Below are 17135 nucleotides of genomic sequence, written 5' to 3'. Positions count from 1 at the left end.
ATGGCGGGCATCTCCTGCTAAGACAGCGGTGAGGTCCTGCGTAAAGCGTACTGACTGGACAGTACAGATAACACAGTGCCATGTGCTCAGGCACACAGCCATTCTCTCTATAACTCTTTTTCCATAAATGCAGTTACAAACATTACATGATCATCTGTAATTTCCCATTGCCACTTCTGGAATACCTCCATACAAGATTACATGCGTTGACATCCTGAATCCCTGAGAGTCTTTGTGGCTGGATGCGCTCTTTCATTTTTCCCTAAAATAAAGCAGTTCAGGATGACAGTGACCATGTGAATGACCAAGATGTAAAAAGCCACAGGTCCTTCCTTCTTACTGGAGTTTACTAGATTCCACCTCAGTAGGTCAGAAAAGAATAAGTAAATAAAATTGATTGTCATATGATATACGATTGAAGAGTGAAAAGTAACAACACTAATTTTACCACAGACTTAAATGGAAGGTTACACTAACACAGAGAGCTTTGAAATTCTCATCCAAAGTTGTCTTCTTTCTTACATGAGCACTGCTTTTCCATTCTGGCCTAATTCCTTGGAAAATAGGTACAAATATTTTTAAGTATGGAATTATAAATGCTTGTAAGATTAATAAGTAGTATCAAGCATTATGGGAAAGGATTTTAAGGTTGAGGTTACAGCAGAGTGAAGGTACGCACAGCTAGCTGTAGGCTGTTGGGCCAGTGTATAGCAGGCCAACATAAATATTTCAGGGTTTAGCTGTATCTCTGGCTCTGTTTTCAAGAAAACATATGTCATGATGCTAACAGCAGTGTCTGATAAGAAGCTGAGTATTAGGAAGTGAAAGATTAGAAGACAGTGTTCTGAAGAAGTGTTGTGTTGAACCACATTCATTTTTTACTCAGAGGAATTATTCCACACAGAGTTTTTCTCTAACCATTGCTTTTTATTGCAATATAAGATTTAGGGATCTTCTTTTAGTCTTAAAGTGAATTAAAATAACAATGCTAAAGCTTTAAAAAGTCTGCTTGTTTCTTCCCTTGTACTCTCTTCCTCATTTTAAATGACCGGCACGATATTAGTGGTTTATGCAGTATGTCCAGAAGATTAATGTTTCCAGGTGAGCTTAGAGAGCTATTTCATTTGATCAGCTACTGGAATTTCATACTGCAGTAGAAAAAAATAAAATAAAATAAAAACAAAGAAAGAATCTAAGAGTTCTAAAAGCTGTTGAGGTTTAAGATAGGCCTATAGCACCAGTCTTCCCTTAGTAATAATGATAGATAACAATTTCTGAGACTAAGGAATGTTTTGTTTGCTCTATTAAAGCAATTGACTCCAGTGTCTAGAATAATTTAACTCCAGACTCAGGAATTCAATATTCTATTCCTCTGCAACCTTCTATTTTCAGAAACTGTGTGATAAAGATGGATTGCAAAGCTTAACAAAAATTGTTCTGGTTGAAAATATATGCTTCTATTGTGAATATTTTCACACAAAAGTACACGTACAAATATATGAGGGAAAAACAAAACACAGAAACCTTGGGTAGGGGTTGGCAACCTGAGTGAAAATTTTAATCTTAGGGGGTGCAATAGGGTTTGTGTGTGTTTAACATCATGACCAAATTACAGAAGAAACACTATGGCTTCCAATGAGACTCAATACAAAAATAAGGAGTCTGAACTCCTTCCAGGAATCTGACATAGGCCCCGAACGCCTTTGTGGAAGAGAATGTCCAATGGATGTCTATTGTCTTGTCTAGCTCTAAATATTTCTTATGCTAGCTGCAGTAGAGAATAGTTTCTGAAGCCTTTTTTACAAACATATGTGCTGTGTGTTTGTGTGGTTTGCTCAAAATAATCATATTCTGAAGAAATAAATTGGAAATACCATGGTTCCACAGATGTCTGGGGAAAAGAATTAGCTCACTGTGGAGTTCTTGGTTCCTTTAAGTCTCTGAGCCAGAATGACATATTTTCTTTGTGGGTAGTAGAGATCTGCTTTTTGTATGGCAATTTAATGTAGACAGAAAATGTTACTGGGAAGCTTAGAGGAATGTGGATCCACCTAACATAAGATGATGAATGACCAATTTGAGAGCTTCACTAGCACTGTATATTAATATGCATAGTCATTTATAATTCTTTAATATTAAACTGGAATGGGTCAGATGATCTTTTTGGTAGTACCTTTGATATTCAAACTTGATTTAATGAATTCCAAAATCATTACTTTATTTCCTAATATGATTTTTAGTAACCTATTACAATGTTTCCTGTTATTGATTCATGATAATGCAAATTCATGTCATTAATAATATGTAATACATCTTCAACCACTTGTGAGAGAAACTCTGAAGCACCATATAATTATACCTGCATGCAAGACCACATGTAAATCTATAGGAGTAAATGGCAAATATCCAGTAAACTGCAGGGAGAAGGATGAGGTTTTATGCTTAGAGAAAGGGTTTCTGATATGAATTCTATGATTTTGGTTATTACTGATGGCAAAATGAATAGTGATTGAAAAAAGTTTTGAGGGGATGCAGGGTGGGGATATTGTAAGGCAAAAACAGAGCTCCTTTCTCATTCAGAAACATTCTTTTCTTTTATTAAAAAAAATACACTAATGTGATATATTAGTAAAAATAACAGAGCAATCAGACATTTATGTAGTTAACAAGGTTATTTGAAGTTGTAGTGAGTTCCAGTTCCAGTTAGTACCAGTTACAAACTAACAAAATCAGTATAAGAGGAAAGATAAAACATCATACTGTAGGATCTAAAGTAATCCTAAACTATTTAGAATTTTAGGAGGAGAATCATGCTGATATGATAAGAGAATGGAGGGAAAATTATCTTGTTTCTAAGTAGTCTGAGGTTCTTGCATCTCCTTCCAAAACATCTAGGGCAGTTGGAGGCAGAAAACTGCATTTTAGAAACCATCAGGCTAACAAGTTATTGCATTTTCTCTATTCCCATCAACTATTTCTACATTTTCCTTGCAGAAACACCAAAGAAACCCAAATAAAACAACACTGCATATTGTTCATTTTGAAGCTTGTCAGTATTTCCAGTTATTAAATGTCCTGTATCTGCAAAAGGCTTCTATGCTGCTGTAGTTTGGTTGTCAAATCGAATCCACTGGGGGACTTAACGCACTGGCAATGAGAGTTATTACATGTCTAAGACCTAATCATTGTTAATGCAGAAATGTCAGATTTGGCATATCATTTGTTTGCAAATCACCTCCACAATAATGTTTCCCCCTCTATGCCAAATTTCAGTGGAATTATCTCCACTTCTGCCATCATTTTATTCAACCCACCCCTAGACTGTTAATAAGAATAGTAGACTTTAGGTTAGTATGTTTTACAGTGGTTGTGTTACAAAGGCAAAACTTTCCAGAACCATAATATGTGATATATTGGATATAAGGAAAAAAATATTTACAATGAGCATAGTGAGACATTTCACCCGGTTGCCCAGAGAAGTTGTGGCTGTCCCATCTGTGGAAGTGTTCACAGTCAGGTTGGACAGGGCTTTGAGCAACCTGTTCTAGTGGAATGTATCTCTGTCCATGGCAGGGGGTGTGGAACTAAATGATCTAACCCCTTCCAGCCTAAACCATTGTGTGATTTTATGATTCTATATTTTGGGACACAAATATAAAACTTGTGCTATGCAATTCCAAAAGTATATTTGGAGCTTGAAAAGATCATCTTCTATAGATCCCCTAATCCAGATAAACCTGGAATGTGAAGATCATGGACAGAAAGAGGGTATCTAGAAAGGAGAATTTACCAGCTGGAATTAGTTGAGATCAGTTGTTTCGGGCAGGGGGCTTGTTGAAATGAGGTAGGGTTAAGATCACCGTGAAAAGAACAGGAAAGAATAGGGACAGACAAAGAGTAAGGATGAAATTAGGAGTGTTTTGAAGAGGAATAGTATATAGTAGAAATATATACTAATAGTATATATATGGAATAGTATATGGAAATATATATAATAGTGTATAGTGGAAATGGGGGAAAGTGGTGGAAGTGCACTTGGGGTTGCAGAGGTCCATTTCTGTCCTTCCTGACAACTTCCTTTAATCTGTGGACATTGTTTTTCAAGCCTTTGTGAAATCCATAGCGTGATTTCTCTCTGATCTGTTGGCCTGGATGAAAGCCTCTAGCATGTGGGAATATCCCAAAGGTCAGACTTACCTTTGAAGGTTTTGACAGCAAAGTTCAGGATATTAAAAATGTTCCTACCTCTCACTGATGACTGTTATGCCAAAAACCCCAGGGGCAGAAGCAGCTACAGTAGCCAACCTTTCAGAGAAACACACTTTGCCCTCCCGCCTAACAGCACCTTAAAGGTGCACATCCGCATCTTCTGTCCCACACCATCCCCTGCTGCCTCTGCCCCATGCTCCTGGGGTGGCTGGTTCCTGCTGCCCAAACCAGACCCCAAGTCTGCTGCAATGTGCAGAATGATCTGTGCATTAAAAAGCATATCTGGGGGAAATATTCTGCTTATGCCACCCATAAAGACTTGGGAATATTCACTTTCCAGAATTATGAGAAAATGCATTTCAATTGTAAGCAAATTTTTTTAGAATGCCCCAAAAGTACAGCTAATAAATGCAGACAAAAAATTTGGGGCAAAATATTGTGATGACTATTTTAGGAATAATACATTTTGTTTGTGTTTACATTAACAAGGTTAACCATCTGCACGAAGAAAACTGGGAAACACAAAAGTATTGAGGTAATGGAGACAATGAATTCTTTTGTATAATACAGATTCCAATTATCATGAAAAACTATTGCTTGGAGCATGAAGCTAACATTAGTAAGGAGAGTTAGATAAAAGGCTGTGGGGCAGAGAAAGTAGCGAAGTATAAGAGAGGGGGGGGAAAAAAGAGTATTTTGAGGAAGAGTTGAAAATTACCGAGGTTCAGGGCATGTTCACTGGAATAAATCATAGTGAAATCTAAAAGAGGTGGATGAGGGACTTTCATACTGTATCCCCACTACACTGTTTAATGTTGCTGCTTGGGTCTAACTGCAACGCTGAATATCTCAGACATATAGTCAACATTAAGCTTTGTCTGACTCTTTGTCTGACAAACTATCTTTTGTTATCAAAGAAAAGCAGCAGGGTTTGTTGGCTGCTGCCCTGTAATGACCGTGATTGATCTGAAAGAAGACAGGTGCTCTGTTTTCCTCTTGTAAATATCTTCATTGTGGTCAAGAGAAGGTACAAAAGAAAGAAAGGTGCCCCTTGCACACCTCACTGTCTGAAAAAAGGCGTAACTCAAGGACCAGTTCTGTTTCCTGTTAATAGCAGCAATGAGAAGGAACAGTGCAAGCAAGGATTGGGAATCTCTGCTTGAACTTCTTTTTTCTTTTTGGATGGCTAGACTTACATTAAAGACAGTTGTCTGTTTTCCTGAAGGTAGAAGAAAGTTCCTGATGTACTTTTCCATTGTTTTCCTATATCCTCATGGAAATGTTAATCTTCTGCATACGCAGAATTGCCCAGTCCATGTGTTACAAGTACCTGGGACATAGAAATCTTGTAGGCTGGGTGGGAAATAGAGCAGCTGAAAACCTGACTAAATTAAAAGGATCTTCCTACAAGAAGGCTATATTTGCCTGCATCTATAGTTTGGCTCTGCTGTGGTGAAATGCTCTTGTGAGACAGCCAACTTCATGGCTGCCATGGCACAAGCCCAGCTATGTATTTTCACAGTTAACACTGTGAAACTCGTGAAGATCTTACACCTGGTCTGCAGATAAGTGGCTATGGCCAGGTAGTCCCTTGTAGCTGAGTGTGAATATCTTACACCTGCAAAACACTGGTGTGGATCTTCCTGCAGAGGAACCTGCAAGCCCAGCACTGAGCAGGAGGAGTGGGGAGGATTGCCAGCAACAGGGCTTCCTCCCTTTTCTCTGTGCTGTTTCTTCCCCTCCAGCCTTCCCCCAACGTGCCCCATTAAAGTAGTTGATCTGCAGGGATTCAAGCACCACCAGAGAAGCAGTTTGTGAGGTCTCAGCCACAGATTGCAGTCACAATGGAGCCCGTGGTTAGTCTTTAAGAGGTCACAAATTAGCGTTCTTCCCTTCCCCAGGCAAAAGTGATGCCTCTCTCTGGCCATGATATGGACCAATGCTGGTCACACATCCAGTGGGGCCAGGGAGGTCTGCACAGTGACTGTGCCATTACTTGGGGCAGGAGGTGCAGGGAAGGCAACAAGCAGGCAAAAACCAAGGCAGGCCAATTCTCCACGTCATCTGTGAAGCATTCATTCTGCAACTAAGGGAGAGACTGCTGTCTCAAAGATGCTGAAGGAACAGTTTGTTATGGGTATATAGACAGGACAGGATTTCCCCTTTTAGCTGTCACCTGTCCTCACACCAACTTAGTTCCCCAGGGAACAGGAAAAGACTTTCCTGCAAGACAATGCCTGGCATTTCCATTACTGAATGGTGTTAGGAATGATAGTTTATATAATCCTATAGCCTTGTTTCATTTTAGCAGTATTTAATGAAGGAAGAGATGGTTGAACAAAGCAATTTCGTATACTATTCAACAAGCAGCTCTTTATAAAGCATTTACAATAGCTGTCATTTTTCTACAAAAAAAGGCTTCCAATTACTTCAACACTAAGAGAAAATCCAAATGTAGCTCAGAGCCCCACAAGCAAATTATTTTTAATGCCATTATGAAAAAGAAAAATGTGTGATTCAAACCTTCCTTTAATATTTTACTAGTCTTGAAAGTTAATTTGAGTTTGTGTAAATTTTCTGGGGAGTTTCTTCTTTACAGCTGTACAATTTGGGCACGGACTTGAACAAAACTGAGAACTGTCCTTTCCTCTCTGCTTTTATCACGTTAGAGATGGGAAAAGGGAGGACATGCCATGTAATTAGTGTGACGTATAAAGAAAAAAATAAGTTTATCATGTAAAAAATATCATATGACTTCATTAAAATCCCGTTACCATGCAGCAAGGAGATTTGTAAGACTGGTAGATGGAAGAATATAAAAGAAAGACAGATTAGCTTTAGTTTTTCTTTTGGTCACTTGTGCTATAAATCACATGACTAGATGCTATCTCTAAATTGCATCTGCTTCTTTGTCTTGCTCTTCTATCCCATATATTTTTGGTCATCTGAAAAAGAAGAAAATGCATCCTGATCACCCTGTGTCCCTGTCTCTGTCTGGATGTAAATTGTATGTTCATTGTCCAAATTATTTTTCTGTACATTCATTTTGATTACTGTATTTTCCATTAAAGGTTGGTCTAAAAGCAGAGCTGGTCTGGAAGTACACAATGACTCCCTTTTTCACCCAAAACTTTAAGGCAAGCAGCTGAGGAATTTATTAAGAAATGTCTTTGTTTCTGCAACCATCCACAAGAATGGGTGGAAGAAATCTGATGAAACAAGTCTTAGAAAATTAGTTGTTGAGCTACAGAGGCCCTATGAGTTTTCTTAGCTGTAGGTCTTTGTTTCTAGTCTTTCTGACATGGATCCCACACACATCAGTAATATGCAATTAGAGGTACTTGGAATCATTCTTTTTGACTAGGCCTTACCCTGCAAAGCAGAGTGGCCACAGCTAAATTGCCAATATCCCAAGGTCATGTCCATTCTCTACCTATGTCTAGAAATTGCATAGGAGAATACTTGTTAATTGGCACTAAAAGTCATGCCAGAAGCCACTTTAACAATTAGTAAAAGAGATAACCGAGTACTAGTGCCTGGGAATGGTACTATTTAATTTTATTCAATAGCTGTAGTCTGAAACAGGTCCTGGATTTAATAAATCCTCAAAGTCACAGTTTTCATGGGTTGAGCTAATGCCCACTGAAGCTTCTAGTTTATGGCATTTATTTTTGTGAGACAAAATGATTGATTGATTTTGTATCTTTGGGTTGTTGTTTTTTTTTTTCAATAAAACTTTTCAAAGAGTCTGAAAGACTGGTATGCTGAGAAGTACTGAAATACTTCTGGCATATGAATACTCCTTAGGTATCATTGCTTGCACTTACAAAGCTGGTTTAAAGGCAACTGTTGTCTTCAGGACCCAGTTGTCAGATTGCTTTGACATCAAACCTATGAGCAAAGCTTCAAGGTTAGCTGATACTGCCTCTCAAAAAAATGGGAGGGAGTCCAGAGTCTTTGTGGACATTACTGCCTAGAGTAGCTAGGCAGGCAATGGTAGGAAAAAGTGGTAGGAGATAGACCATGTTTTGTTGAGTTGATCTTTCAGACTATTTGTGTAGCCACTGGATACAATCACTGCTCTCTCTAAATGCTTTGCATTTTTTTCACCCCCTTTAACTGCTAGGCACTTTTCAGTACAATCAGAAAGAAAAACACCTTGTTCAAAATTAGATATATTCTTCTGATGACACACAACTCTGAATGAAATCTAGACCTCTTACCTTACCTAACCTATGCTGCGTTAACAGCAATAGATAGACCTGAAGATGAATTTCTTTTAATAATCTCATTTGATTCTGAAAGAATAGAGGGAGCAGGCTGCTGCATTACAATGTGCTGTTGTCTGCACAGTCACTTTTCTATTCATAATAATTCCTTAATATTTTGAATTTCAGTGCTGAATTTATCTTAAAGATGATGACTGAGTGAAAATTTGTAGCATATGAGTAGAGGAAATAATGTGAGAGTCCCTAGGCTGCTCCATGCCCACATAGAAGCAATGTGGAAGTCTGTGCCCTTTGTCAGGTTGTCTGGTTCATATTCATGTACAAGTAGTTAATTTTACAGCATGAGTGATACCACTCTACATTCCTTCGGGTGGAATCATTAGGGCGCTAGAGTCAACAAATTTATTTGACACACAGTTTATGACCTAATAGATGTAAATGTCTGCTGTGAAGCTAATGATAGATGAAGCAAGAGAACAAGTTATCTCACAAGATTTCCACTTTGGCTAGAAATAATCTATCCTGTGAAATGTTGACAAGTTCACTTCTAATTTTAGTTAGAAATTTGAGGTTGGAGTAGACAGTGGTGAAAAATAATGGAACGAAAATCTGTTCTAACTTTTCAAACTATTTCCTACATCCATTCTTAGCCTTGTTTCAAGGTGCTTAGGGAGTTGCAGAGCTGTTCAATCTCTTTCATATTAATGGAAAAGCCCCATGTGCACAGCTTTTCTATGAACTATTTCTTGTGTTAAAGAGAAATCCTAGCTATTACTGTCTGTATAACATAGTTCACTGTTTTCTGCTGGTACATTTACAGATTTATTTAAGTGTGAGGGAATCTTAACTAATTCTGAGCAGCTTTGCAGCAGTATTTTCTTACAGCATTACTCTTCTGACAGTGTTTGATTAAAATAAAGGGAACACATAACAAACAGCCCTTAGTCTTCTACACTACTTGTCTTTGTACTGATCTCTCCTGGAAGGATATGAAAAAGTCTTTAAAGTCATATGGCTAAGAATAGTAAACTGGACTGTAGCTCTGGAAGACAAACAGATGAGAGACATGAAAAATATGTGAAGATGAATCCCACAGCCTCATGTATATCCCAAGACAGAATTTAATTTTACATTTTCCCAAAATCTGAGCTAGTTGTTGTAGGAGTCAATACAGTCAATGACCTTAAATCTGACATATTAAAATAATGTGAAAAGCTGCAATTATTGTAAAGGTCACAGGATAAAAATTTCATTCCAATTCTGGTATTTCAAAGAACCAACAGAAATGCAGCACAGCTGTCAAAATTTCTCAGTGGCTTCCAGAAATGTTTGATGTTTATGTTTCAGTTTAAGGATGGGTCAACATTAATTATAAATTAGAATTTATATTTCTTTAAATAAGGGAAGCATAGCTCAATTTAAAAAAAAAAATCAAAAAAAAAGTTTAATTTATACCTAACAAAGCACTTCCTTAAAATAAAGGGAGGGAAAGCATTTTGAGAAGGCATGAGAAGTGTCTTCAGTATTCATCCAACTTCAGAGAGATAAGTAAAAAAAAACTTAATATTTTATGGAAAACTATGATTTACAAGTAATACAGCTCTTACCAAAAGAACTACAGTCAGATTTAATTCCAAAATGCTTCATATGGAGAAAATTTTAACAAAAAGTATATTTTGTATGAAATAATTCTACACCAAAACTTGTCGTTTCAGGACCTTGTATAATTTAAAATAAATGTTGGTTTAGCTCAAAATATCAAACTTGATTGGAAAATATGGTGGGATTTTGGGGTGGTTTTTTTTTGTTTTTTATTTGAAGCATGACATTTCCAATGGAAAAATCTTTTCTTTCACATATTTTCTGGACACACATTTTCAATGTTTCTGATTGATTGATTGATTGATTGATTGATTTAAAAAAAAATCAGCTGGATTTTTTTTTTAATAAATGTATCCAGTCATGAAGTTTCAGGCTTTTATTGCAGCTTTTGGGATCAAGAATATCTATCTTCCTCATTCTACACCTCAGCTTTCTACTACTCTTTTCCCTCTACTACACTCAATTTCAGTTTAAACATATTTTACCAAGAATATGTGTTTCCTTTAAAGCCTCAATCATCAGGTGATTCCACAGTAAACGGGATACATTGTTCTGTCCCAGCACTTTTACACTGAAATAGCTCTTATTTTATTGACTATTACTCTTTTGTATATTAGTGAAACTGAGGAGAAATTTGTCTGTAGCATCACTCAGATGGCATGGAATTTGTTTCTTAAACAGAACTTTTACTTGTGATTTCTTGCAATGTCAACTTTGCAACATTCACTGCTTTCTGAAGTAGGTTTTTGTTTATACAGGCAACTTCCTAAGCTCAGGTAAGGTAATCTCCACAGAAAGGTCTGTGCTTCTTTCTCCATGAGCAACTGTTACAAGCAATTAGAATGATGAATGTGTATTTCCTTGTACATTTCTGAGTATGATTCAGAAGAAAGGAGTAATTGGAGTACCTGCACAACTAATAGCTTGACATATTTTTAAATTTCTAGAATAAATACTTAGAAATAATGTAAGTGAACTTTTAAAAAGTGTGCATAAGATATCTGGTGTTGAGAATTATAAGTACCTGCCTAGGATAAAGCATGTCAAAACTGAGTGTCTCTTTCTGCATATGATGTTTAAAGCCAGTGTGTTTCTCTACTCACAAAAAAACAACAGAAAAAAAAAAAAAACAACTATTGGAGGTACAAAATATATACTCTCTTCTTTGCTTTTGAAAAGTTTTGAGTGCACAGTGAAGTAGCACCAAGATCAGAGTGCATTTCTCTAGAACCTAAAGGGGAACTCATTGGAACCATTATAGTCCTCCACAGCACAATCTGACAGATCATACTTTGTCTCAGCATCTAAGTTACAAATCAAGTCTCCTCCTGTAATAGTAATATGTTACCATCTTCAGCTCCATGAGTGGAAACTCCTGTATGTTTAAAAAATGTCATTTTTCTCTGTTACCATTAGCTGACATTTTGCCTAAAATACACATCCATTACAGTAAGATTTTTTAAGGCGTGTTCTATAACCAATTCAGAGGTGATTAAAACCAGATAGATGTTTTAGGTATGCTGTCCATTTTCACTTTTGTTCATTTTCAGTGACTTGAAAGTGCCTTTACAAACTCAGTCTAACTTCCAAGCATCTGACTTGCTAATATCAAATGTTTGCTTTCAGATATCAACATGGCAGGCGAGCCAAAACCATACAGACCAAAACCTGGCAACAAGCGGCCACTTTCAGCACTTTACAGGTGAGATTTCATCTTAACTTACTACAGTTCAATTCTATTAGGAAAAATATTGTAACCTTAAATATATCTCCCAATGTCACAGTGTAGGCTGTGAATGAGACCAAGGAATATTTTTTTCATTCATTCTTTGATGTCCATACAAAATACAATCAAATTCCTATACACACCGAAAAGTTTTGAGTATGAGACAGTATTGTAGTGTCTGACAGTATGTGTATCTATCTTTGGACTCATTCGATATTCTAACTTTCAGACATAATGACTGCCTGTCTTAAAAAGTAGGAGTAAGCACAACAAACAAAATTCCTGACTGATACTTAGATGCAAAGATCACACTATTCACATAATGCCTCCTTTAGTTGAAAACGAACACCAGAGTTTGTGTTTGCTCTAAAAAAGTAAAATACTTAGAATAATTAGATGATAACACAGGCATGCAGAAGAATAGATAAAATTAAATCAGTCACACCATAGTTTTCTTAGTGAAAATACTTTATGCTTTACTGAAGCCAAAATATGCTTTACTGGTCTTTGCCTTCTTAGTATTCACACCATGGATGTTATTTGCTAGTGCAAAAACAACCCAAAGGATTTGTTTAACACTGCAAGAGGTATTACACATAGAGTCTTGCTATACTAAGAAGCTGTTTGAAAAGATGTTTGACAGTGACACTCCTTCAGGATGAAGTCGCAGAAGGCAAGCACTTTGCACAGGTTTTGTTCCACAGATACTAAGGCCACTGAGGTTCTGCTTGATGAATATTAAGTGCTGTAAGGCCGCACCCAAGTGCTCAGTCTGGAATTCAAGCTTTGAATTTAAGTATGTGTTGCATTAAAAAGATGTTTGTTTACTTATTCACTTATGCACTGGAAACTTAAATTTCCATCCGTACCTCCTTTCACTTTTTCCAAATGGAAAATGGAAATGCAGGAAAAGAGGACCAGACTTTAGGCCTATATCTTTTATGTTTAACAAAATTATACTGAAATACACAATGAAAATATAACTCTGTCATTTACTAAACTTACTATCAAAAGTCTGGTGTGGTTCATTGATGTTTCCACTTCTAATACTACAATCAATGGGATTTTTTTTTGTTTTCTTATTTTAGAGTTAACTAGGAGTAAGCCCAACAAGCAATATTTTGATGCTTATTGACTGATGTTTAGATGGAATGATCACAGCATGCACATAAATTTTAAAACTTATGCTTTATTGCTTGCCTGTGTCCTCATTCTTGTGACTTTTTTGTTTGCAGAAATCAATGAAATCAATCATTTCAAAGCAACAGAGCGGGTTTCTCATTGATTTGTGTGTCAAGGGTGAGAATCAACTTCTAACAAGACTGGTCTTCTTCCTTGAGTGTTCAGGAGGGCAGTTACAGCATCTCTCTCCTATTCCCAGATATCTTTTTTCATACAGTTTGTATAAACTTGAAGAAACCCTCACCTTTTTTTTTTTTTCAAATACAATTAAGCTTAGTGAAGGACTACAGATTGTTAAGGGGATTGTTAACATGCAAACATGCACACATACCTTTGTGCTCGATAAACCTCACTTCTCATAAAGTACTACAGAGTTTATGCTCCAGATCCGTTAAAGGAGGCAGGACTGATTTCTGCAGTGGCTGAAATGCAGGTAGACTGGCTCGGAGACCAACAGCTCATCAGTGAAATCAGACACACTTTGGCAGGACTTTTTCAAGCCTGGGTTGGTCTGAAAACTTCACAGGTGTGATCTCAGAATGAGGCAGCCAGGAGCATTTTAGATCTGAGCCTGCATGCTGCAAAATATTGATGTGAAGTATTATCATATAGTTGCCTTTAATATCATACAGTTGCCTTTAACTGAAGTGATAGAAATATTATTTTTGGAGGAGAGAATACCACCTGTATTATAATTGCTCTCAACTGCAAGCTGTTGAAGTATGTAGGTGTTCCTGGTAGCAATGGTCAACTGTGTCTCTGTATCAGTATTTCAAAATATTTTTGAAGTTGTTCTGTGGTTTCTAGCATTTAAATTCACTTCCGCCTTTGAGGTTCTGAATAGTTTCTCATAACTACTTGTTCTACAGACAAGACAGGGATAAGAGAAAGACCTGTTGTCTTGAGTTCAGCTGTAGCAGTCATTTTTATTCTTCTTAGTAGGTGCTGCAGTGCTGTGTTTTCAAGTTTAGTCTGAGAACACTACTGAAAACACACCGATGTTTTTAGTTGTTGATAAGTAATGTTTACCCGGATCAAGGACTTTTCAGTCTCATGCTCTGCCAGTGAGAATGGGCACAAGAAGAAAGGAGGAAACAGATACAGGACACCTGACCCAAACTATCCAAAGGGTTATTCCATGCCACAGCATGTCATGCCCAGTATAGAAACTGGAGGCAGTTACCCAGGAGGCCAGATCGTTGCTTGGGTTGGGCTGTGGGTCGTGAGCAATCATATTGTGCATCACTAGTGTTTATTGTTTTCTTTTCCTTTTCACCTTTCAGTTTTATATTCTCTCCCCTTGTTATTCCCCTTATCATTATTGGTGGTAGCAGCAATGGTTTTGTATTATACCTAAGTTACCAGATTGTTCTTATCTCAAACCAAGGGATTTGCATTCTTTCAATTCTCCTTCCCATCTCTCTGGGAGAGTTGGAGGGGGTGGAGTGTGTGCAGAAAGCTCATCAGCTTGCAGCTGCATGGTTCTGAGTTACCGTTTGGACTTAAACCATGACACCTGTGAAAATTTTTGAGGTAACTTTAAAAAGAAAAGAGAGCTTAGTTTGTGTCCTTTCATGGATCTAGTACAGACTATTTCTCTAGAAGACTGAGAGGCTTTTTTGAGCAACTAACAGAAGCTTTCATCTGCTGGTAATGGAGAAATTTCAGTATCTCAGTATTTGTAGCCGTAATAACATGTGAGGAGATCAATGGCTTATAAAGTCCTTGACAAGGCTGAGAACATTTATTTATTTCAAAATGTTGCCCTGGGTCTGGCTGGAATGAAGTTAACTTTCTTCATAGGATCCCATATGGTGCTGTGTTTTGGATTTATTACTAAAACACACCAGTGTTTTGGTTGTTGCTGAATGGTGTTTGCACAGCCTTAAGGCTTTCTCTTTTTCCTATTCTGCCTTCTCAGTGAACAGGCTGTGGTGGACAATAAGTTGGGAAGGAATACAGCTGAGGCAGCTGACCCAAGATGGCCAAAAGGACATTCTATAGCATATAAAATTATGCTCAGAAACAAAAACTGGGGAGGTTTTCTTTCCAAGGTAGCTGTTGCTTGGAAACTGCCTGGGCTGCTTGTGGGAGGTGGAAAGTAAATGCCTTTGCAACACTTGTTTTTTTCCTTCCTTCCCTCCCATATTACACTACATCTCAACCCATGAGGCTTTCAATTTTGCTCTTCCTACTCTCTTCTTCATCCCAACAGGGGACAACAGTAGTGGAGTGTGATAGTGACTGTGTGGGTGCTTAGCTGCTGGCCAGGCTCAGCCTACAAGATGAAGAAAGTTAAGAGGGTAACGGTTACTTTAGATTTGATTTTGACTAAGAGAGGAATTGGTTAGAAATTTCATTATCGCAAAATATATACTGTGAAAAGGGAGGACTGAGAGCAAAAAAAGTAGGATAATGGATTTCAGAAAGGATAGACTTCAGTGAGCTCAGACATCTGGTAAGTAGGATACCTTGGAAAGGAATTTTAGGGACAAAAGGAGTGCAGAAAATCTTGCATTGGCTGTGCTTAAGGTAGAACAGAAAATTACCCTAAAGTAGAAGTAGAATAAAGGAATAATATAGCTTCCTGAAAAGTAAAAATGAATTGCACAAAATGTAGCATCAAAACCCCACGACTGGAAGTGAGTAGAAAAGAACAGCAGAGTCATCTAGCAGTATGTCAGAAAGGTTAAGGTACATCACAGCATAAAAGGCAACAAAAAGATTGCAATTAAAGTAACTTCCTTTGCTTTTTTATACTATTGTTACTTAGCAGGAAAGGAGAGAGATAGTAGATGATACAAAAAAGGCTTCTTTTGCTTTAGCAGAATAGGTTAGTTGACCAGCTATTTGAGAAAATCAATTTTAACCAGAGGGTATGGAATAAAAGGATTGACTAACCATTATTTCAAGAAGTCAATTTAATGGAAATGGTACAATGAGATCACTTAGAGTGTTTAAATGACTAGCTGAATATGTATATGGACTACTAGTTATTGTTTTCAAAAACTGATGGAGGTCACATGAGTTAGAAAACCAGTGTGTATGGGCAGGTATTATACCTATTTTTAAGAAGAGGACAACCCAGGAAATTATCAGGTCAGTACAGTTTTCATTCCCAGAAATGTACTAGAACAAATTATTAAGCAATTAATTTATCAACACCTAACAGCTACTAAGATGGTAACAAGTAAGGATCAAATTATGTTGAAGCCATATGGTTTCCTTCTCTGGCAAGACAGCAGGTTTAGTGCATAAAGAGGAAACAGTATATGTGCTATATGGCCATTTAAACAAGCTCTGACACCATATGTGGAGTTTTCATGGAATCATAGAATGGTTAGAGTTCGAAAGGACCTAGAGATCATCTAGCTCCAACCCCCCCATGGGCAGGGACAACTCACACTAGAGCATATCGCCCAAGGCTCTGTCCAACCTGACGTTGAACACTGCCAGGGATGGAGCCTTTACCACTTATTTGGGAAACCTGTTCCAGTACTTCATCACTCTCACAGTAAAGAATTTCCTCCTTATATCTATGTTCTGGGTTCAGCAGTAGCAGTCATTTTTATCCTTCTTAGTAGCTTGTGCAGTGCTGTGTTTTGACTTTCAGCCTGGGAGCAGAGCTGATAACACAGATGTTTTAGTCTGACCAAGGACTTTCTGAGCTTCATGCTCTGCCAGGGAGGAGGGGAAGCTGGGAGGAAGCAGAGACAGGACACCTGACCCAAACTAGCCAAAGAGGTATTCCATACCACAGCGTGTCATGCCCAGGATGTAACAGAGAGTTACCCGGAAGGGCTAGTTGACTGCAGGGTGGGACTAGGTATCAGAGATATCGGTGGGTGCTTGGTCGGGCTCGGGGGGGCGAGTTATTGGTTGGCAAGTGGTGAGGTGTTGTATTCTCTTCCTCTTCCCTTATTATTTCCTTTATCATTATTATTATTGGTGGTAGCAGTAGTGATTTGTGTTATATCTTAGTTACTGTACTGTTCTTATCTCAGCCCATGGGAGTTGCATCCTTTTGATTCTCCTCCCCATCCCTCAGGGAGCAGGGAGAGGGAGTGAGTGAACGAGCTGCCTGACTGGTTTTAAACTTCCCCTGTTTAAGTTTAAACCCCTTGTCCTACAGCTACAGTCCCAAATGAAGAGTCTCTCTCCAGCATCCATGTATGCCGCCTTCAGAT

General features: G+C 37.8%; 1 protein-coding gene across 9 annotated transcripts in view; it reads left to right on the top strand.

Annotated features, from left to right (window-relative positions):
- RALYL (RALY RNA binding protein like) overlaps positions 1–17135 on the top strand; it is a 391262-nt gene that overhangs the window by 298444 nt on the left and 75683 nt on the right. For all 9 annotated transcript variants that reach the window (XM_061448229.1, XM_061448228.1, XM_061448222.1 and 6 more), the window contains one exon: positions 11667–11742. In XM_061448229.1, the coding sequence (XP_061304213.1) occupies positions 11667–11742 (76 nt within the window). The remainder of the gene's footprint in view (positions 1–11666; positions 11743–17135) is intronic.

This window comes from Pezoporus flaviventris, unplaced genomic scaffold (genome assembly GCF_033815535.1).
Source record: "Pezoporus flaviventris isolate CSIRO_AGI_PZ_B2104156 unplaced genomic scaffold, CSIRO_AGI_Pfla_v1 ptg000007l, whole genome shotgun sequence".
NCBI classification, from domain to species: Eukaryota; Metazoa; Chordata; class Aves; order Psittaciformes; family Psittacidae; genus Pezoporus; species Pezoporus flaviventris.
This window is presented reverse-complemented; position numbering and strand designations above follow the sequence as displayed.